At 52.0% G+C, this 22,743-nt stretch overlaps 1 protein-coding gene across 3 annotated transcripts; it reads right to left on the reverse strand.

The window, feature by feature from the left end:
* Positions 1-264: 264 nt before the first annotated feature.
* LOC148813389 (globoside alpha-1,3-N-acetylgalactosaminyltransferase 1-like) lies at positions 265-22,305 on the reverse strand. 3 transcript variants are annotated; one of them, XM_088908358.1, is made up of 8 exons: positions 21,911-22,305; positions 20,947-21,142; positions 10,889-10,961; positions 8,935-8,979; positions 6,593-6,637; positions 5,811-5,846; positions 4,023-4,157; positions 265-3,571 (listed from the first exon to the last, which is right to left on the reverse strand). In XM_088908358.1, exons 3-8 carry the CDS (start codon positions 10,954-10,956, stop codon positions 2,884-2,886), a joined length of 1,017 nt encoding a protein of 338 aa, XP_088764484.1. In that variant the 5' UTR covers positions 10,957-10,961; positions 20,947-21,142; positions 21,911-22,305; the 3' UTR covers positions 265-2,883. The 3 variants fall into 3 exon arrangements, with proteins under 3 accessions (XP_088764484.1, XP_088764483.1, XP_088764485.1); XM_088908357.1 differs by having other exon boundaries at positions 20,780-21,142; XM_088908359.1 differs by lacking the exons at positions 20,947-21,142; positions 21,911-22,305 and adding an exon at positions 18,501-18,934.
* Between the last annotated feature and the right edge of the window lie 438 nt (positions 22,306-22,743).

Raw genomic sequence — 22,743 nt, forward strand, 5'->3', positions numbered from 1 at the left:
GCAGGGTGAGCGCCCCCTGCTGGCCCCACTAACACCTCTCCCAGCAGCAACCTTAGTTTTTCCCCAGGTGGTCTCCCCTCCAGGTACTGGCCAGGCTCACACCTGCTGAGCTTTAGTGGGGGCTGCCAGTGGTGAGTTGCAGGGTGATATGGCCAGTGTTTATAGATGACTGAAAGCCCCCCCCCCCCAGAACAAATGGAGACTCTTCTGTGTAGGTTTGTATCATAAGTCATCCATGCGGCTTTGTTCAGTCACTGATGTCAGTTTGTTTTTCAGAAGTGGATTTTATTTACCTTTCCCTGAAAATCCATTTACAGTACTTCACTGTCCCAGATGGTAAGATTGATCAACACAATACAATTCAACACGACATGAACCCGTTAACAAATAAGACAGACAAGTACGATGAGCCAAAAATATTAAAATATAAGTAAAATATATTATTATTTTATATATATGATATTTATATAAAATAGTCAGTTGCCCAAATTAACTTTGTTCTGTGGTTTAGGAATCTAGGCAGTCTAAATCAATGCCCAGATGGAAGAAGGTCAGATTCACTGTGCGAGGGCTGGTCATGACAGTCAACGATTACATGCTTCTTCTGCCAAGTTTATTTGACATAAACGTCTGAGCGCTGTAGTCGTTGTGCGCCAGTATTTCCGCCAGCCACCTTCCTAATCCAGCCCTGTCTGTTCTTATTGTGTGTACCAAGCGTACGGAACCAGGTGACTTCAGTGAATGCTTCAATAAAATCATCGTTGAATGACGCACATTAAAAGAGCAGAGCCTTCTTAGGGCAGGACAGTCGCTGTTGGTCGTTCTTGCAGACGACATCCCTCGTTTTCAGTTTGCTTGCAATGAACAATAGTGCCGAGATATTTGTAACTATTGACGATGCCAACTTCGTGCTGCTCAGTGACTGTTGGTTTTTTGCAGGTGGCGGCTGTTTTCTGTAATCAGTGATCGTGTCGTTGGTTTTTGACGCATTAAGCTGAAGGAAGGACTTGTTACCTCGTTGAACAAAATAATCCACTACAGGACACATGATCAGTGTCGGTCAGAAGCCGGGAGGTCAAGTCTGTCAGATCCTGTAAGTGAACCCCCAAAACACTGATGTGGAGTTCCAAGCTCTGTTTGATGGACCCTGCTTTGGAGGAGCACCAATAGGAGATGCGCGCCGTGGAAGGGGTTGAAAGAACTACATGGACTGCAAGTCAGCAGACAGGTGGCAGTAAAACCCAACGAACCCTGAAGTGGATTAGAATTCTGGGGTTGGCAGGCGAAAACGGTGCACACACCCAGAGAGCGTAGCCCGAGTTCAGCTGCATTGACTTGGAAGAGGAAGAGAAACCGATGGCGTTACCGCTTTCTGAAATGGCACTGAAAGGAATGAAGACGGAGTCCACGCAGAACCCCCAGAAGAAAAAGAGTATCGCCATGAGATGCCGTTCATTAAAGTTAAAGTCCTGAGAAAAAGAACAAGTGAAATTGACAGGCAGGAGTCCATTGTGCTTGAGAGGTTAAAGCCTGAGGAGGTCGGGGAGGGAAGAGGAGAGTCGAGGGCCTACACTGCGTCACCTGGGCGCCAGCAATTGGGGGATGAAGATGGAGGGAGCTGAATTTAAAAGGGTGGCAAGCATGAGGATATGATGAGGTGGGAGAATGGCAGGACTAACGAATTTAAGGTTCTGGGAACAAACGGTGTGAGAGATGTCTGCCGCTGACGAGACCAAACTGCCCTATAGGTCAGCAGGTGCGTGTTTACACATAAGGGAGCACCTGAGTACTACTACATTGAATTTTTGCAAAAATACCTGAGAATCATACTCATATTATATTCCAAAAGCAATATTCTGCAGCATTTTAATCAATCAAGTGATAAATTGACTAAGACAGCTTAGAGGAGAACAAAATAATGAACCTGGTTCACAGATGGGGATTATTAGGAGGCTATGATTGCCAAAGGCCAATGGGAAATTTGGCCAGAATAGTGGGGTTACACCCTGCCTCTTTTCAAGAGACGCCCTTAGATTTTTAATGACCACGGAGAGCCAGGACCTCAGTTTTACATCTCATCCGAAGGACAGCGCCTGTTTATAGTCCAGTGTCCCCGTCACTATACTTGGGCTTTAGGACCCACATGGACCGCAGGGTGAGCGCCCCCTGCTGGCACCACTCACCCCTCTCCCAGCAGGGACCTGAGTTTTTCCCAGGAGGTCTCCTCTCCAGGTACTGACTAAGCTCACGCCTGCTGAGCTTCAGTGGGATGCTAGTTGTGAGTTGCAGAGTAATATGGCTGCTGGCTATTTTAGTGATATTAGCCAATTGTGAGTGTGATTGTGAGTAATATGGCTGCTGGCTATTTTAGTGATATGAGCCAACTGTGAGTGTGAGTGTGAGTAATATGGCTGCTGGCTATTTTAGTGATATTAGCCAATAGTGTGAGTGTGAGTGTGAGTGTGAGTGTGATTTGTCCCTATTCATTGGAGCGCTTGTCATCACATAAGCGATTTAAGATGACGGGATGGAAATGGCGTGTCTGATATCGAACAGGAAAGTGCGTATTTGATCTCCAACTGCTAGACGTGTTTTAGGGCTGGTCTAGACCAGAAGAAGCCAGGCGTTGGTGTTCACTTCTAAACACATGAACGTCATGTGTCCGGTGCGACGGGCAATAAGGTGTCTTCAGCGCGGGGGGGCGAATTGACGTTCACTCGGCAAAAAAGGGAAGTGATCGTCTTCACAGGCCCGCTGTCGTCTTGCGCCATGGTATGTTCTCCACCGTTTCACCTGTCTGTCTCGCCCAAACCACCAAGGGGCCTTGATACGCACCAGGAGAATCGAGACCACTCGGTAGTAAAATGAAAAAGATCCTCTTTTCTAATTATCCTGGACTTCGGTGAGGTTCTTCCGGACCGTGGAGAAGCGGATGACCTTGACCTCGTTCGTCTGCTGCTTCTTGTCGTCCCAGATGTACTCGGGGGAGAGCAGCTTGGTGGGCTTGTGGCGGATCAGGTACTTGTTCAGGTGGCTCTCCTCCTGCCAGGCCGCCTCGATGTCGTTCCCCTTGTCCACCACCAGGTTGTCCTCGCACGTCTTGGCCAGCCGGTGCACGTTTTCCAGGACGCCCCCGAACAGGGCCACCTGGTAGTAGAAGTCGCCCTGGCCTTGGGAGACGTGGGCGGCGGAGGCCGGCCGGCGCTCGTAGGGGAACTCGTCCCGGTTAAAAGAATAAAACCAAGGGTGGAGGGCGGCCACCAGCTCGCCCAGCACCTCGGCCCCCACGCGGTCATGAAAGAACATGTCCGCGTTCAGGCAGTAAATGAAGTGGGCCTCCCGCCGGATCTGCTCCTCGATAGTCTTCCGGATGATCTCCATCCGCCGCAGGGAGATCTCCTTCCAGTGGTCGAACTCGGGCACCCGGAGGGCGGTGAGGTTCCTCCCGGGGGCCAGGGACACCTGCGGCACCTCGCCCGGCTGGTCGGTGAAGACGTAGTAGTGCACCCGGAACCCCACCAGGTAGTGCTTCTCCGCCGACTCCAGGAACCCCTTCAGGAAGCGCATGTACCTGGGAAAGAGCAGGATCGATAATGAGAAGGAGTAGGACTCTAGTATCGGTGGACATCAACATGAATGCCGGTTGACGTGCGTTGTTTCCGTTATCCTTTGCTTTTCTGACTTGACACAAAGGTCATAGTACCAACATTTTAGCGACTGGATCAATAAAATGAAGATCAGACAAGAAGAACATATTGTTTGAAGTTTTCTACATATATGCCCAACAATTTCATTCATACCAGAAAGGATTTACTAGATACTTGTTTTCTGGGTGCTAGATGAATTGTAATCATCTAGATCTTGAAAGAAATGACATTTATTTCAACTGAATTTCTTTCTCAAAATCAGCATCATGTGCTTTGGGACTGGAAGCTGGTAAAACAGCCTGAACCTAATTTGTGCTAAGCCTGTCGAGCAGTCTGACAGTGGTTGTCAAAATCGGTGTGACAAACGTGTCTTACTTGCCGACCGCGAAGACGGTGGTCGCTATGGTCAGATTGAGGGGCTTGTAGATGCTGTCGATGATCAAGGGGTCAAAGGTCCCATCCCAGACGATGGGAGCCAACCAGGGGGTGACGGTCAGCACGTCTCGCCTCCTGGGACACGAGCGAGAGAGGCGATCAGAAGTCGAAGTTGATCAATCTTTTTTTTTTTTATTTACTATACATTTATTATCAATATGTATTGTCAGACAGTTCCTCTCTCAGCACCCCAGGCCCTTACAGAGAATGGAGCAGCCTGAGAGCTAGCACTTAATAACCGCCTAGCACCTGGTTCGGTGCTCTGCTTATCTAGCCTGGAACAGGGTGCACAGCCGATCCCTGCTCCAGCGATTGCTGATCTGCAATCTTGTGACCGGCCTCACCTGTCGGCCACCTTGGTCAGTGGGAAATCTTATTAAAAATGAAAGAAATGCCCCCTCACAACAATTAAGGATTGACGATTAAAGAGACATCTAAGAGAGAGAGAGAGGGGAGCGATCAGCAATCTGGAGAGACCAATTCGGGTTGGCGCCTCATTTTTACTTATGACTGCAATAATTAATACCCTGGGGGTAACAGCTTTAAAACAAACGGAAAGTGTTGTTTTTTTCTCCATTTCTTCCCCCCTCAACACAGGTGTCCATTCTCAGACTTGAAAAAACAGGGACCCTCTCTCCGCCTGGGGGCGCCATCAAAAGCCTGGCGAGACCCGCTAGGTCGCCGGATTATTTTTTGATAATTATTGTGACACAGGTGGCGTCCGTAAAGTAACGCTTTGAGGAGAAACAAAACTAAAACGAACGGCCCAGTCCCTCGTTCTCCCTTCAGAATGCACCGGTGGGCGTTTCCCCTCTCTGAACATTGGGGACTGGAGAACGATCTCTATCCTACTGCTCATTTTGGAATCTGGCAGCGCTTCCTGACCCGAATTCTCCTCTCCCTGTCAGAAACTACTTGGCTACCTGCTAATAACAATGAGGACCTTCAGAGTCAGCCAGCAGCTATATCACCCTGCGCCTCGCAACTGGCAGCCCCCCCACTGAAGCTCAGCAGGTGTGAGCCTGGTCAGTACCTGGAGGGGAGATCTCCTGGGAAAAACTAAGGCTGCTGCTGGGAGAAGTGTTAGTGGGGCCAGCAGGGGGCGCTCACCCTGCGGTCTGTGTGGGTCCTGATGCCCCAGTATAGTGACGGGGACACTATACTGTAAACAGGCGCCGTCCTTCGGATGAGACGTAAAACCGAGGTCCTGACTCTCTGTGGTCATTAAAAATCCCAGAGTGTTTCCCCGGCGTGTAACCCCGGCGTCCTGGCCAAATTTCCCATGGGCCCTTACCAGTCATGGCCTCCTAATAACCCCCCTCTCTGAACTGGCTTTATCACTCTGCTCTCCTCCCCACTGAGAGGTGGTGTGTGTGGGGAGCGTTCTGGCGCACTATGGCTGCCGTTGCATCATCCAGGTGGGGCTGCACATTGGTGGCGGTAGTGGGATTCCCCATGACCTGCAAAGCGCTTTGAGTGGAGTGTCCAGAAAAGCGCTCTATAGAAGTGTGAGGAATTACAACCGATGGGGGCCCGGCCCGCTCCCAACACCTCCAAGCCTCCGGAAAGGCTGGCCGGGGGGAGGAGCATCTACGTAGACCGGCCTGCCCGGCGCTGTTGGCGCTGCTGGCGTTGTCGGCCTTCGGCACAGCGTGTTGTTCTCGTTTAACAGGAAATGAGAAGGGGGGAAAAAGCCCCAAACTCAAAGAAGAGGGGGTGGATACTCACCGCGGGTCCAGCACTTTTGGCTGTTGGTAAACCAGCCTGAGAAGAAAGGAAGGAAGGAAAACACTTTAATACAGTTATTGTATTCTCGGGGTTTATACAGACACGGGTGTATACAGATGCTCTTGCCGCGATACCAGATGACCAGACGAGTTCCTAATACTTCACTGGGATTCTGCAACGGATCCACGATTACGGCATCCCGGCCGCCTGGGTTAAAAAGTCAAGATTCAGAAGGACCAGGTCTCCCCCCCGAGAGGCCGACGCTCGTGGTGGGGCATCGTGGGATACAGTCGGCTTCAGGACAGGATGCATGCAGGGAAGGACCGAGGTAGAAGCCGACAGCTTTCGTCATCCCCGCGAGAGGCGGGAGAGTTTACCTCGTCCAAACCGGAGTGGAGACCAGATCACTTTGGTCACGTCACTCTTGGGAGAAGAGCTCCCTTTCTCTTCAAGAAAGGGGGCTACTTTCTCGCAGTGGCTCGCTCCAGAGTGTCTGGCAAGGCGGGCACGTGACGCGCCTGCCCGCAGCAGGCCAGTGGGCCCCCTCCCTTGCTTCTGGTGACATCGCGGAAGACACAGAAAACTAAGAGGGGGCTTTCTCTTGCCTTATCGGGCATCGTTCCAGCTGGACCTCGTTGGGTAGAAGTGCACCTAACGAGCTTTCGTGCGATGGACCAACGATCTCGGATCAGTGCGACTTGCCTCGTAGACGTTTGAGATTCGAGCTCCAGGGCACGGGGTGCTGTTCTCAGCGGATTTGAAAAATAAAGAGGAAGACTCACCCCTCAGGACTGACGTTCATCTTGGGAATCTTCTTCCAGGGACTTCTGCTCAGGTCACGAAAAGGCAGCAGTTAGCAGAGATGGCAGAAAAACGTCTTATTTCGACACGAAATGTTTGGACCAGGAGCCAGGGCCCCAACAGAGGTCTGCTGGTAGTCGTTCATGCCACGCTCGTGAAAATACACCTCTCTGCACTCCCCTTGTGGGCAGTGTGCTCACTGGAGTTCAGATTCACTTCGTTTCTCTCTGAATTTAAGCGAAACTTGATCACAAGGCAGGGTAGGCGGACAGCTTTGGGGGCTTGTAAAAATCTTCAGGGGTTTTCTCAGAACAACTGCTTATTTGTGTATTGGAGGCACACTGGCACAGCGGTGAGGGTCTGGGGCCCCGGGTTCGATTCCTAGTGTGCTGTCTGTGTGGAGTTTGCTTGTTCTCCCTGTGTTAGACTGGGTTTTTTTTTTTGTGGGTGCTCTGGTTTCTTCCCGCAGTCCAAGGACATGTTGGTGGGTTAAGTGGCTTGTGGGAAAATTGAGTGTGTGTGTGTGTGTGTCCTGTGAGGGACTGGTGTCCTGTCCAGGGTGTGTGTGTGTCCTGTGAGGGACTGGTGTCCTGTCCAGGGTGTGTGTGTCCTGTGAGGGATTGGTGTCCTGTCCAGGGTGTGAGTGTGTGTGTGTGTCCTGCGATGGACTGGTGTCCTGTCCAGGGTGTGTGAGTGTGTGTGTGTGTCCTGCGATGGACTGGTGTCCTGTCCAGGGTGTGTGAGTGTGTGTGTGTGTCCTGCGATGGACTGGTGTCCTGTCCAGGGTGTGTGAGTGTGTGTGTGTGTCCTGCGATGGACTGGTGTCCTGTCCAGGGTGTAGTGTGTGTGTGTCCTGCGATGGACTGGTGTCCTGTCCAGGGTGTGTGAGTGTGTGTGTGTGTCCTGCGATGGACTGGTGTCCTGTCCAGGGTGTGTGAGTGTGTGTGTGTGTGTCCTGTGATGGACTGGTGTCCTGTCCAGGGTGTGTGAGTGTGTGTGTGTGTGTCCTGCGATGGACTGGTGTCCTGTCCAGGGTGTGTGAGTGTGTGTGTGTGTGTCCTGCGATGGACTGGTATCCTTTCCAGGGTGTGTGAGTGTGTGTGTGTGTGTGTGTGTGTGTGTCCTGCGATGGACTGGTGTCCTGTCCAGGGTGTGTGAGTGTGTGTGTGTGTGTCCTGCGATGGACTGGTGTCCTGTCCAGGGTGTGTGAGTGTGTGTGTGTCCTGCGATGGACTGGTGTCCTGTCCAGGGTGTGTGAGTGTGTGTGTGTGTGTCCTGCGATGGACTGGTATTCTTTCCAGGGTGTGTGAGTGAGTGTGTGTGTCCTGTGATGGACTGGCGTCCCATCCAGGGTGTAGCCTGCCTGCCTTGTGCCTGTTGCTTGCTGGGATAGGCTCTGGCTCCCCATCGACCCCCGCACTGGATAAAGAGCTTAGAAAATGCTTGGATGGTTAGATTCTTTAGGTGCGAGACGCGCACCTGGTCTCAAACTCCTTCGGGTGTAGAATCACAGACTTAAAGAAGGCTCAACAGCCGAGATTTGAGGTTTATTCTTTCCTTTTCAGGGTAGAATTAAGCTTGTTGCTATCCAGCCTCAATGCAGAGTTCCATCAGAATTATACACGCTTAACTGTACAGCACTTAGAACTAAATAGCGATTCATTGCAGGAACAGACATTTATCTACGTGGGAGCAAACACGTGCCTGTGACTTCAAAGAACAAGGCCAGCCTCGATTTATGCAAATCTGATAGCTTTGCAGAAACGTGAGCAACGTTGTATTGACCCAACAAGAGTAAATTTCGCCCTGCAGTGGGAGTGCGTGTGGGTGTAATGACAGCGGGACTGCCGGTAGAGGGCGCCAAACTCACCCACCTGGTAATTGTACACCTGTGCGACCGTGTGAGGGTTCTGGAGGTATGTCAGAGCACGCACGCACACACACGCACACACGCACACACACACAGAGGGAAGAAGAGTTGGGGAGAGGGAGGAGACAAGGACAGCTGGTGTGGGCGTTGAGGTTTTTTTTTTTCGACAGATGATTTAATTCTGAATGGAGACTGGAGTATTCTCCGACAGTGGGCTGTTCTACCAAATCGCCGCAGTCCAATTTATTCAGCTCGGCAGAACTGCTGCCTGCAGCCTTTTAGTTATCAGACTCAAACAAAGGCGTGAGCTACTTTTAAAACCTTTTTCGAATGAGATCTCTGGTTTCGACAGGCGAGGCAGTTCAGAATTGTGGAGCCTCGTGCACACGGACCGTGACCCGGACAGTCGTTAACTTACAAAAAAGGGTACGAGCCCTGCCGAAATGTACCTACCGTTGACCTTGACTCAACTTGGTCGGAGGCTTGAAGCCGAGAAGTCTGTCGAAGAGAGAGAACGGCATCAAACCGAGGTCCCGACTCTCTGTGGTCGTTAACAATCCCAGGGCGTTTCTCGAAAAGAGTAGGGTTTGTCCTGGCCAAATTTCCCATTGTCTCCAGGGGTCTTTAAAGCAGGGCTGTCCAGTCCTGGTCCTGGAGGGGTCAGTGTGTGTGTGTCTGCACAGTCTCCAGGGGTCTTTAAAGCAGGGCTGTCCAGTCCTGGTCCTGGAGGGGTCAGTGTGTGTGTGTCTGCAGAGTCTCCAGGGGTCTTTAAAGCAGGGCTGTCCAGTCCTGGTCCTGGAGGGGTCAGTGTGTGTGTGTGTGTCTGCAGAGTCTCCAGGGGTCTTTAAAGCAGGGCTGTCCAGTCCTGGTCCTGGAGGGGTCAGTGTGTGTGTGTGTCTGCAGAGTCTCCAGGGGTCTTTAAAGCAGGGCTGTCCAGTCCTGGTCCTGGAGGGGTCAGTGTGTGTGTGTGTCTGCAGAGTCTCCAGGGGTCTTTAAAGCAGGGCTGTCCAGTCCTGGTCCTGGAGGGGTCAGTGTGTGTGTCTGCAGAGTCTCCAGGGGTCTTTAAAGCAGGGCTGTCCAGTCCTGGTCCTGGAGGGGTCAGTGTGTGTGTGTCTGCAGAGTCTCCAGGGGTCTTTAAAGCAGGGCTGTCCAGTCCTGGTACTGGAGGGGTCAGTGTGTGTGTGTGTCTGCAGAGTCTCCAGGGGTCTTTAAAGCAGGGCTGTCCAGTCCTGGTCCTGGAGGGGTCAGTGTGTGTGTGTCTGCAGAGTCTCCAGGGGTCTTTAAAGCAGGGCTGTCCAGTCCTGGTACTGGAGGGGTCAGTGTGTGTGTGTGTCTGCAGAGTCTCCAGGGGTCTTTAAAGCAGGGCTGTCCAGTCCTGGTCCTGGAGGGGTCAGTGTGTGTGTGTGTGTCTGCAGAGTCTCCAGGGGTCTTTAAAGCAGGGCTGTCCAGTCCTGGTCCTGGAGGGGTCAGTGTGTGAGTCTGCAGAGTCTCCAGGTGTCTTTAAAGCAGGGCTGTCCAGTCCTGGTCCTGGAGGGGTCAGTGTGTGTGTGTGTCTGCAGAGTCTCCAGGGGTCTTTAAAGCAGGGCTGTCCAGTCCTGGTCCTGGAGGGGTCAGTGTGTGTGTGTGTCTGCAGAGTCTCCAGGGGTCTTTAAAGCAGGGCTGTCCAGTCCTGGTCCTGGAGGGGTCAGTGTGTGTGTGTCTGCAGAGTCTCCAGGGGTCTTTAAAGCAGGGCTGTCCAGTCCTGGTCCTGGAGGGGTCAGTGTGTGTGTGTGTGTCTGCAGAGTCTCCAGGGGTCTTTAAAGCAGGGCTGTCCAGTCCTGGTCCTGGAGGGGTCAGTGTGTGTGTCTGCAGAGTCTCCAGGTGTCTTTAAAGCAGGGCTGTCCAGTTCTGGTCCTGGAGGGGTCAGTGTGTGTGTGTCTGCAGAGTCTCCAGGGGTCTTTAAAGCAGGGCTGTCCAGTCCTGGTCCTGGAGGGGTCAGTGTGTGTGTGTGTCTGCAGAGTCTCCAGGGGTCTTTAAAGCAGGGCTGTCCAGTCCTGGTCCTGGAGGGGTCAGTGTGTCTGTGTGTCTGCAGAGTCTCCAGGGGTCTTTAAAGCAGGGCTGTCCAGTCCTGGTCCTGGAGGGGTCAGTGTGTGTGTGTGTCTGCAGAGTCTCCAGGTGTCTTTAAAGCAGGGCTGTCCAGTCCTGGTCCTGGAGGGGTCAGTGTGTGTGTGTGTCTGCAGAGTCTCCAGGGGTCTTTAAAGCAGGGCTGTCCAGTCCTGGTCCTGGAGGGGTCAGTGTGTGTGTGTGTGTGTCTGTAGAGTCTCCAGGGGTCTTTAAAGCAGGACTGTCCAGTCCTGGTCCAGGAGGGATATAAGTTACCACCAGTATGGTTTAAATTGAACAACTGTAAAACAATATTCATACTTACCCATATGAAATTATCATTCCAATTAAAAATCCCGCTAAAACTGCCAGAATATACTTTGAGGTCATCATTTTTCCTGCATAAACAGAAAAGCAAGATATTCACACACCATTTTTTCATTATCTTTAATGGCGTCCATTATATAAGTCTGAATTAGAATTATACCTAAATACCTTTCAAATTATACTTCAAAACATATCACGTTATGATTACCTAAAAGTCCTCTCGCCTGTTTTCCTCACTATGCTAACCTACTATCCACAATTGTAAATCTGTATTAATTTTAAAAGGCTTCACTGCTCAATTTACCCATTGTTTAGATGCGACATTAAAACTTGAGAATTTGAGAGTATGAGAGAGTCTGCATTTCTAGGATGTCCCTAGAAGGCTTCCATAGGAAGCAGCCATTTTGGCTCACGTGGCAAGTAAGGGCAGTTACTGAGCCAAAATGGCGATGGACAGCTCATTAATTGAATACAGCTGTAGCCAGTGATAAGACACCACCACTGTGCTACAGTATATAGACTCAATGAAAACACACAGGGCTGGTTTTCTTTTGCGGAAGACTAGCTGGGTGACATTATGTGGACTAAAAAGTGAGAGAATCCAAACTTTGGATGTTTGTCACGTTTGATAGGCTGTCTGGGGCTTTTCTTTGGTATATAAGTTCTTTTTCTAAGAATTAACGCATTAAAAGTGTGGTTCGGACTACAAAAAGGTGTCTTTCTTTAGTTCTTGGTTTGGAATCGAAGGATTTGATTGGATGTTGTCAGATTGCAAAATTCTCATTCAGCTCTGTCCTGGAAATAATAATAATAATAATAATAATTGCTTACACTTATATAGCGCTTTTCTGGACACTCCACTCAAAGCGCTTGACAGGTCATGGGGAATCCCACTACCGCCACCAGTGTGCAGCCCCACCACCTGGATGATGCGACGGCAGCCATAGTGCGCCAGAACGCTCCCCACACACCAGCTCTCAGTGGGGAGGAGAGCAGAGGGATGAAGCCAGTTCAGAGAGGGGGGTTATTAGGAGGCCATGATTGGTAAGGGCCAATGGGAAATTTGGCCAGGGCACCGGGGTGACACCCCTACTCTTTTCGAGAAACACCCTGGGATTGTTAATGACCACAGAGAGTCAGGACCTCGGTTTTACGTCTCATCTGAAGGACGGCGCCTGTTTACAGTCCAGTGTCCCCCGTCACTATACTGGGGCATCAGGACCCACACAGACCGCAGGGTGAGAGCGCCCCCTGCTGGCCCTACTAACACCTCTCCCAGCAGCAGCCTTAGTTTTTCCCAGGAGGTCTCCCCCTCCAGGTACTGACCAGGTTCACACCTGCTTAACTTCGGGTGGATTGCCAGTTGTGAGTTGCAGAGTGATCTGGCTGCTGCTTAATAATTCTATTAATTGGTTGTTTGTCGGCATTTAGGAGTCACACCTACACTTGTAAGAAATGTTTTCCCCCATCTAGAAATGTGACATGACTAACCACAAAACATCACAGAGAGACAGTACTTCCTGTACGGCTGATGAAGATACATGCCCAACAATATATCCAGTGTCAGAGTAGGCAAACTACTCCCCTTGGGTTTGCATGCTATTCAAATAACCCGAGACAGAAGACTGTATGTTCCAATATAACCGACGAGAAAGACTTGATTCTTTCGCCTATCGACGCCATCTTCTTTTTCAACAGGTGGTTTGGAAAACTGATTAGTTTCCGTCTTTCCTAGGAGCGAACAGCTGTACAACAGACATCTTATGCCCTACAAAAACTGGAGCCTTGCTTAAGCCTCATCTGAGAGACTCCTCACTTTTTCCCCAGTAGTTTCTGGCTTTTCCTGTCTGAAGCTGCACACACTATGAGGGCAACTGCAGTGGTCTGTCCGGTCACGGTCACCGTTGTTGCTCATCAGAGTCTTCTACCGTTTGTTTGCAAAAAAATGAGACTGCCGCTCGGGGCAGCGCGAGATTCGCAGGATCATTCATGGTCTGAATGAACGCTGAAAGGACGTGACTGCATTGTCAAAGTAAAACCCAGCAGACTTCAGCAGTCAAAACAGGAGGAGGTGTGTCTAAAGTAAAAGAATCGGAGGCTTGGCTTTAAGTATACAGACGTCAGCAGTGAAAATATGACGAAAAGCGTCTAAAATTGAACAATGGGAGGCGCTGCTTTACACAAAGGGCGGTGGGGGTGGGGAGCAATCCGCCCAGTCCGTGTTGTTGAAGCCGATACCCTGGCTCCTCCCCAGACACAGCTGGCTGAGATCCTCCAGTCAGGACAGGAGGCTCTTCTGTACACAGAGGGTGGCAGGGGTGGGGAACAAGCCGCCCAGTCCGTGTTGTTGAAGCCGATACCCTGGCTCCTCCCCAGACACAGCTGGCTGAGATCCTCCAGTCTGGACAGGAGGCGTTTTCTTTACACAAAGAACGGTGGGGGTGTGGAACGAGCTGCCCAGCCCTGCTGTTGAAGCCGATACCCTGGCTCCTCTCCAGACACAGCTGGGTGAGCTCCTCCAGTCAGGACAGGAGGCTCTTCTGTACACAGAGGGTGGCGGGGGTGGGGAACAAGCCACCCAGTCCGTGTTGTTGAAGCCGATACCCTGGCTCCTCTCCAGACACAGCTGGGTGAGCTCCTCCAGTCAGGACAGGAGGCGTTTTCTTTACACAAAGGGCGGTGGGGGTGGGGTGCAAGCCACCCAGTCCGTGTGGTTGAAGCCCGATACCCCGGCTTCTCTCCAGACACAGCTGGCTGAGCTCCTCAGCTCCTAACTACTGAACAGGGCTTAACGGCCACCTCTCAGTCGTAACCTTTTCCTCAAGTGCGTATGACCTCGAAGCAACTGACCAGGAAACGAAAACGGTATCTTAGATTCCTGACCCGTACACGCAGGTCTTCAATCATTCATCAAGCTGTACTTTTGTGTTCCTAATTGCGTGCCGACAGACAGATTTTGCGGCCAGCTTCAGAAAAAACACAGAGCAGGTAAAAAAACGACTTGAGATTGCCGCATGCAATGACTGCGCCTGGTTTCTCCCTCTTTTGAAAGCCTTTGTGTGGGATTTGCAGAGTTATACTCATCGAATAGAATCGGGTCTTCAATTCCTGGGCTTGGAGGAGAGAACGCGCAGACTCCACGCAGAAGGAGCTCTAGAATTCAGCCTGACTCCCAGCCCAGGGCTCAGAAGCTGCTTGGCCAGCAGCCAGATCACCCTGCAACTCACAACTGACCACCCCCCCCCTCACTGGAGCCCAGCAGGTGTGAGCCTGGCCGGTACCTGGAGGGGGAGACCTCCTGGGGAAAAACTAAGGTGGCTGCTGGGAGAGGTGTTAGTGGGGCCAGCAGGGGGCGCCCACCCTGCGGTCTGTGTGGGTCCTGAGACGTAAAACCGAGGTCCCGACTCTCTGTGCTCATTAGCAATCCCAGGGCGTCTCTCGAAAAGAGTAGGGGTGTCACCCCAGTGTCCTGGCCAAAATTTCCCATTGGCCCTTACCAATCATGGCCTCCTAATAACCCCCCCTCTCTGGACTCGCTTCATCCCTCTGCTCTCCTCCCCACTGAGAGCTGCTGTGTGCTGAGCGGACTGGAGCATCATCCAGGTGGGGCTGCACACTGGTGGCGGTAGTGGGATTCCCCCTGACCTGTAAAGCGCTTTGAGTGGAGTGTCCAGAAAAGCGCTCTGTAAGTGTAAGCGATTATTAATTATTATTATTATTAACTGCTGTACGCCCGAAATGATCCAACAGCAACTTACAACGTACACATCTGACACAAACTGGGGTTGGCCAGGCCGTTAAGTGAGACAGCCTGTTAAAAGACTTTCAATCAATGATGCGTTGTTCTGTGTAGCTAATGCTTGTGGCAGCAGAATAACTTAGAATGATTTGTACAGGAAAACTAGTGCCTATTTCCAAGACAATGCCTCAAATTCCGATGGCTTGAGTATACAGCAAAAAAAAAAGCCATTTTGACTTAACTGTACTGTATGTGACATATTTATGACACATGAAATGTTAACACAGAAACAGCAGGAACCAACTGTAAAAGTTGTTTGAATCGATTGCCTTTGTAAAGAGCACCGACTGCTTGCTAAACTAACAGATATTTGTTGAATCTCTCATTCATACACCTTCAGAGTAAAATTGATTATCCATCACAGGAAACACACACTCACACACCCTGGACAGGGTCTATCACAGGACACACACACACTCACATACCCTGGACAGGACACCGTCCATCAAAGGACACACACAGACAAACCCTGGACAGGACACCAGTCCATCACAGGACACACACACAGACAAACCCTGGACAGGACACCAGTCCATCACAGGACACACACACAGACAAACCCTGGACAGGACACCAGTCCATCACAGGACACACACACTCACACACCCTGGACAGGGTCTATCACAGGACACACACACACACTCACACACCCTGGACAGGGTCTATCACAGGACACATACACACACACACACACACACACACACACCATTGACAGGACACCAATCCATCACAGGACACACACACTCACACACCCTGGACAGGACACCGTCCATCAAAGGACACACACAGACAAACCCTGGACAGGACACCAGTCCATCACAGGACACACACACACACACACACACACACACACACACACACACACACAGACAAACCCTGGACAGGACACCAGTCCATCACAGGACACACACACTCACACACCCTGGACAGGGTCTATCACAGGACACACACACACACTCACACACCCTGGACAGGGTCTATCACAGGACACACACACTCACACACCCTGGACAGGGTCTATCACAGGACACACACACACACACACACACACACCCTGGACAGGACACCAGTCCATCACAGGACACACACACTCACACACCCTGGACAGGACACCAGTCCATCACAGGACACACACACACACTCACACACCCTGGACAGGACACCAGTCCATCACAGGACACACACAGACACACACACACCCTGGACAGGACACCAGTCCATCACAGGACACACACAGACACACACACACACCATGGGCCAATTTCCCCTGAAGCATCATTTCTTTGGACAGCGGGAGGAAACTGGGAAAACTGGAAAAACTGGGAGGAACCCCCCCCCCCTCCAAGAATGCGGGGAGAACATGCAAACTCCACCCAGAAGAGCCCCCCCATTCTCCTTGCACCTGAGAGCAACAATTTTCCTGCTTGCACCTGTTCCTCTGAACGCTGTCACTTTTCCAGTATTTCCTGTTCTCTTTCTGTTTTGCTCAGGGGTACTTTGGGGGCGGGGGGTAATAAATCATGTTTCTGCCTCAAGAAAGCAGGAACAGAAAAGGCGGCTGTGTGTGTGTGTGTGTGTCTGTGTCCTGTGATGGACTGCTGTCCTGTCCAGGGTATGTGAGTGTGTGTGTGTCCTGTGATAGACCCTGTCCAGGGTGTGTGTGTGTGTGTGTCCTGTGATAGACCCTGTCCAGGGTGTGTGAGTGTGTGTGTCCTGTGATGGACTGGTGTCCTGTCCAGGGTTTGTCTGTCTGTGTGTGTGTGTGTGTGTGTGTGTGTGTGTGTGTGTGTGTGTGTGTGTCCTGTGATGGACTGGTGTCCTGTCTAGGGTTTGTCTGTGTGTGTCCTTTGATGGACGGTGTCCTGTCCAGGGTATGTGAGTGTGTGTGTGTCCTGTGATAGACCCTGTCCAGGGTGTGTGAGTGTGTGTGTACTGTGATGGATTGGTGTCCTGTCAATGGTGTGTGTGTGTGTGTGTGTGTGTGTGTCCTGTGATGGACTGGTGTCCTGTCATTGGTGTGTGAGTGTGTGTGTGTGTCCTGTGATGGACTGCTGTCCTGTCCAGGGTGTGTGTGTGTGTCCTGTGATGGACTGCTGTCCTGTCCAGGGTGTGTGAGTGTGTGTGTGTCCTGTGATAGACCCTGTCCAGGGTGTGTGAGTACTGTGATGGATTGGTGTCCTGTCAATGGTGTGTGTGTGTGTGTGTGTGTGTGTGTGTGTGTCCTGTGATGGACTGGTGTCCTGTCCAGGGTGTGTGAGTGTGTGTGTGTGTGTCCTGTGGTGGACTGCTGTCCTGTCCAGGGTGTGTGAGTGTGTGTGTGCGTCCTGTGGTGGACTGCTGTCCTGTCCAGGGTGTGTGTGTGTGTGTGTGTGTGTCCTGTGATGGACTGCTGTCCTGTCCAGGGTGAACCCTGCCTTGTGCCTGTTGCTTGCTGGGACAGACTCCAGCTCTGTCTCCCCGTACTCGATAACGCTTTGAAAACTGCTTTTTAATGAACTTTCCGTCTGGCGCACAAGGAGCCTGATCCGTTCAAACGAGCTCCGCACACTTTCTACAGTCTAGCACGGCATCATGGGGGCGTTGATGGGCCAGCCTGGGCTGTCCTGGGATTTGATCTCTTAAGAAACGACTTACTACTAATAATGACCGCCCCCCCATACAAAAAAATGCGCTATTCTCCTAAGTGCCGTTAAACCAGCCCGGGCAGGAAGGAGTCTCGTTTCGGCAGGTGCGTCCCAGCTCGGTGAAGTTCGAGCGCCCTACACACCTCGACCGAGGAGAAACCGCCTTGCCAGTCGCCAGCTTCTTTATCACAGAGGAAGCCGACGCGCGTCGTGCGTTTTTACGACAGCGGGCAAAAAACAACAACAACAACAAAAAAAAAAAGGCCAGCAGCTGTACTCCTCCAGACGACCCAGCTGCGGCGCTAACTCAGAGACCCCGTCGCCCGAAGAAGGAGAAGGTTTTGAATAATTTTATAATTTGAATACAGAAAGGCCGTTCCCGGAGACCGGACAGGTCGCATCACACTCAGCTCTGATATTTTTGGCTCCCTTCTCTCGCCTACCCCCATGTCGGGTTTTAGAAGAGCCATTCTAATTGTAATTGCTGACACTCGTGTGGCGCTTTTCTGGACACTCCCCTCGGAGCTCTTCCCAGGTCAGGGGGATCCCCTCCAGCCCCCCCCCCCAGTGTGCAGCCCCACCTGGATGATGCTCCAGTCCGCTCAGCACACAGCAGCTCTCAGTGGGGAGGAGAGCAGAGGGATGAAGCCAGTTCAGAGAGGGGGGTGATTAGGAGGCCATGATGGGTCAAGACCAGGGGGGGAATTAGGCCAGGACACTGGGGTAACACCCCTACTCTTCTCCAGAAACACCCTGGGATTGTTAATGACCACAGAGAGTCAGGACCTCGGTTTTACGTCTCATCCGAAGGACGGCGCCTGTTTACAGTCCAGTGTCCCCCGTCACTATACTGGGGCATCAGGACCCACACAGACCGCAGGGTGAGAACGTGCAAACTCCACACGGACGGCAGCCCAGGAACTGAACTCTACCGGTGAAGGCGGCATTGCTAAGCGCTGTTCACCTGCCGCACCCCCCCCCCGGGGCAAGAACCACCTGTGAACTTCCAACTTTCCGCCTTTGTTCGGACGCTCCCACCCGCCACCAAAAAAGGAATTCCAGAAATGAGCGAACTCTCAGGAACAGGTTTTCTGTGTTTGTTTTTTCCCTCTGCCGAGGATTACTGCTTTCTCGATACAGAAACGAGCTATTATCCCTTAATCCCCCCTGTAACTGTCGCCACCCACCTGGGCTGGGCGGTGCGGCTTCGCTCGGGGTTGGGGTGAAAGCTCAGACGCGCGTTCCTTTCCGGATAACCAGTTCGGCCGGGGATTTCTGTGGCATCATCCAGGTGTGGGGGGGCTGCACATTGGTGGCGGTAGTGGGATTCCCCCTGACCTTGTAAAGCGCTTTGAGTGGAGTGTCCAGAAAAGCGCTATAGAAGTGTAAGCAATTATTATTACTATGATTTATTTTTATTATTATTATTATTATTATTATTATGACTATTATTATTCCCAGCCAAACCATTGAAGGAGCTTGGCGTCTGGGGGGTGTAAGTCCTGACAACCAAGGTCTCGGGGGCTGTTTTTTCGAAAGCTGGGGCTCTGGTAGAAACGATGAGAGATGATATGGGCTCATCTCCAGCGAACAAGGGATCTCGATAACCCACAGAGAAGATAAAGTTAACCCCCCCCCCCCCCACCACCAGCTTTCAGCTCTTCCTGAGAGCTCATGTGCAACTGCACAGGCGTCTGTCTAGAGCACGCTCAAGTCAGGTCAGGAGTTAGATTTCTACATGTGTCAAGGCCAGACACACACACACACACACACACACACACACACACACACACACACAACACAAACACAAACACACACAGACACACAGACACACAGACATAGACACAGACACAGACGCACACAGAGACGCACACACAGACACAGACGCACACAGAGACGCACACAGACACAGATGCATACACACACACACAGACACACACACAGACACAAACGCCCACACGCACACAGAGAGACACACACAGAGACACACGCACACAGAGACACACACACACACACACACACACAGACAGACTGTTCACCTGCCGCACCCCCCCCCCGGGGCAAGAACCACCTGTGAACTTCCAACTTTCCGCCTTTGTTCGGACGCTCCCACCCGCCACCAAAAAAGGAATTCCAGAAATGAGCGAACTCTCAGGAACAGGTTTTCTGTGTTTGTTTTTTCCCTCTGCCGAGGATTACTGCTTTCTCGATACAGAAACGAGCTATTATCCCTTAATCCCCCCTGTAACTGTCGCCACCCACCTGGGCTGGGCGGTGCGGCTTCGCTCGGGGTTGGGGTGAAAGCTCAGACGCGCGTTCCTTTCCGGATAACCAGTTCGGCCGGGGATTTCTGTGGCATCATCCAGGTGTGGGGGGGCTGCACATTGGTGGCGGTAGTGGGATTCCCCCTGACCTTGTAAAGCGCTTTGAGTGGAGTATCCAGAAAAGCGCTATAGAAGTGTAAGCAATTATTATTACTATGATTTATTTTTATTATTATTATTATTATTATTATTATGACTATTATTATTCCCAGCCAGACCATTGAAGGAGCTTGGCGTCTGGGGGGTGTAAGTCCTGACAACCAAGGTCTCGGGGGCTGTTTTTTCGAAAGCTGGGGCTCTGGTAGAAACGATGAGAGATGATATGGGCTCATCTCCAGCGAACAAGGGATCTCGATAACCCACAGAGAAGATAAAGTTAACCCCCCCCCCCCCCACCACCGGCTTTCAGCTCTTCCTGAGAGCTCATGTGCAACTGCACAGGCGTCTGTCTAGAGCACGCTCAAGTCAGGTCAGGAGTTAGATTTCTACATGTGTCAAGGCCAGACACACACACACACACACACACACAAACACAAACACACACAGACACACAGACACACACACACACACACACAGACACAGATGCATACACACACACACACAGACACAGACGCACACAGAGACACAGACGCACACAGAGACACAAACGCCCACACGCACACAGAGACACACACACAGAGACACACGCACACAGAGATAGACACACGCACACAGAGACAGACAGACAGACAGACACAGAGACACACACAGAGAGACACACACAGAGACACACGCACACAGAGACACACACACACAGAGACACACACACACAGACAGACAGACACAGAGACACACACAGAGAGAGACACACACAGAGACAGACACAGAGAGACACTCACACAGAGACACACACACACACAGATACAGACGCAGACAGAGACACACACACACACAGACAGACACAGAGACACACACACAGAGACAGACAGACAGACACAGAGACACACACAGAGAGACACACACACAGAGACACACACACACACAGATACAGACGCACACAGAGACACACACACAGAGACAGACAGAGAGACACACACACACAGATACAGACGCACACAGAGACAGACAGACACAGAGACACACACACACACAGAGACACCCACCCACCCATCCAGCACAGGACTGCCCATCCCAATCCATTCTGCTAAAGAAGCAGTCCTGGAGCGCCGATCCTCTGTCCACGTCAGGAGACACCAGCCATCATGAGAACCGCACCGCACAACAACAGCCCCGTCCGCACCTGGTCAACTCGCGAAAGGCCAGCTCTTACCTGGGGCCGTGAGCGCAGGCTTGCCGGAGCGTCTCTGAGCTCCCGCTGGACGGGAGCAGGCGTCTTTGTACCCCCTGGAGCGGCGGAGCCGGCGAGCAGGAAAAACTGGAAGGGCGACAGCGCAGAGAGAGCCGCGGTCCGGGACGGAGCTCGCCGAGACAGCAACCGCCGCTGCCCCTGCGAGGGTCGCGCCGAACTGGGAAGGGGGAGGAAAGGCTTGTCGGGCAGAGGGAGACGGCCCCACCCCCGTGCACGTGACGCAGGTGGGAGGTGACCGACTTGAGCCAGACAGGAGGCTACAGACCTCCGGGCGCCCCCCCCCCCCCCCTCCCCCTCAGGCAGCGTCGACTAGCCCAAGAGAATTTGCCACCCCACTTCGGGGGGCTCTTCAGGGTGGAGTTTGCATGTTCTCCTCGTGTTCTTGGTGGTGGTGGGGGGCGGGGGGGGGGGTCCTCCGGGCTGTCCAAAGACATGATTGTGGCTTAATCGGCTGTGGGGGAAATTGGACCTGGTTTGAGTGTGTGTGTGTGTGTGTGTGTGTGTCCTGTGATGGACTGCTGTCCTGTCCAGGGTGTGTGAGTGTGTGTGTGTCCTGTGATGGACTGGTGTTCTGTCCAGGGTGTGTGAGTGTGTGTGTGTGTCCTGTGATGGACTGGTGTTCTGTCCAGGGTGTGTGAGTGTGTGTGTGTCCTGTGATGGACTGGTGTCCTGTCCAGGGTGTGTGTGTCTGTGTGTGTCCTGTGATGGACTGGTGTCCTGTCCAGGGTGTGTGAGTGTGTATGTGTCCTGTGATCGACTGGTGTCCTGTCCACATTGTGTGTGAGTGTGTGTGTGTCCTGTGATGGACTGCTGTCTTGTCCAGGGTGTGTGTGTCCTGTGATGGACTGCTGTCATGTCCACATTGTGTGTGAGTGTGTGTGTGTGTCCTGTGATGGACTGCTGTCCTGTCCAGGGCGAACCCTACCTTGTGCCTGTTGCTTGCTGGGACAGACCCCAGCTCCCCCAGTCTGTGACCCTGTCCTGGAAACGGCGGTTCAAAACTGGATGGATGCGCGCACTGCCTCTTTTTTCCCGTCTGGCACACAAGGAGTCTGATCTGTCCTAGCAAACCGGGTTGAGATATGCTACACCTTGGCCAGCTCCACACACGTTCTACAGTCTAGCACGGCATTGCGGGGCGTTGGTGGACCAGCCTGGGCTGCCCTGGGCTCTGAGCTCTTAAATACCCGCTCAGGAAAGGACTTGCTCCTCATAATGACCGCCCCCGTACACACAAACGCGTTATTCCTGTATCCTCCTGCGCGTACGTATCACAACCAGGCAGGACGGCAGCTGTAGGTCAGGTCGTAAATGATGTCAAGTTCAATGAATTCAGAGACCGAGCCCCGTGATCACGCTCGGCTTCACCCCCCTCCCCGCCGGGAAACAATCCCGTATCTGAGAATCACGGGTGCGTTTTTTTTTTTCTTACGAGGAGCGAGGCACTGAAGGGTGTTGTGTGTGGGTTTTTTTTGTGCTTCAGTGAAGCGGAAAAAAAAAATTCCGGCATCCTGCCCTCCGCCCTTCGCCATTTCCAAAACAACCCCCATCCTTTGCGCGTTGTTATTATTATAGACACTGCGGCCCTAGTTCCGCGAAGGTTTGAAACGGAGGTTTTTCATTTGCTGCGGGAAAAAAAATGTGAGGTGACTTTTATTGTTTTAGAGCACCCCCCCCCCCCACGAAACCCCACACAAGGTGCATCTTTCCTCTGAAGCTCTTCCCTCGGATATAAACGAAAAAAAAAAAACATTTTTC

The sequence above is a fragment of the Atractosteus spatula genome (assembly GCF_055471065.1).
Source record: "Atractosteus spatula isolate fAtrSpa1 chromosome 10 unlocalized genomic scaffold, fAtrSpa1.hap1 SUPER_10_unloc_1, whole genome shotgun sequence".
NCBI classification, from domain to species: Eukaryota; Metazoa; Chordata; class Actinopteri; order Semionotiformes; family Lepisosteidae; genus Atractosteus; species Atractosteus spatula.

Excerpts from the sequence above, each read along its gene's own strand:
- LOC148813389 (XM_088908357.1), bottom strand. The coding sequence starts at position 20,816 with ATGGATTGGGATGGGCAGTCCTGTGCTGGATGGGTGG. Across the intron at positions 8,980-10,888 it reads GGAATGATAATTTCATATGG|ACTTCTCGGCTTCAAGCCTC; the intron begins GTAAGTATGAAT and ends TCTCTTCGACAG. Across the intron at positions 3,572-4,022 it reads ACCGTCTTCGCGGTCGGCAA|GTACATGCGCTTCCTGAAGG; the intron begins GTAAGACACGTT and ends GCTCTTTCCCAG.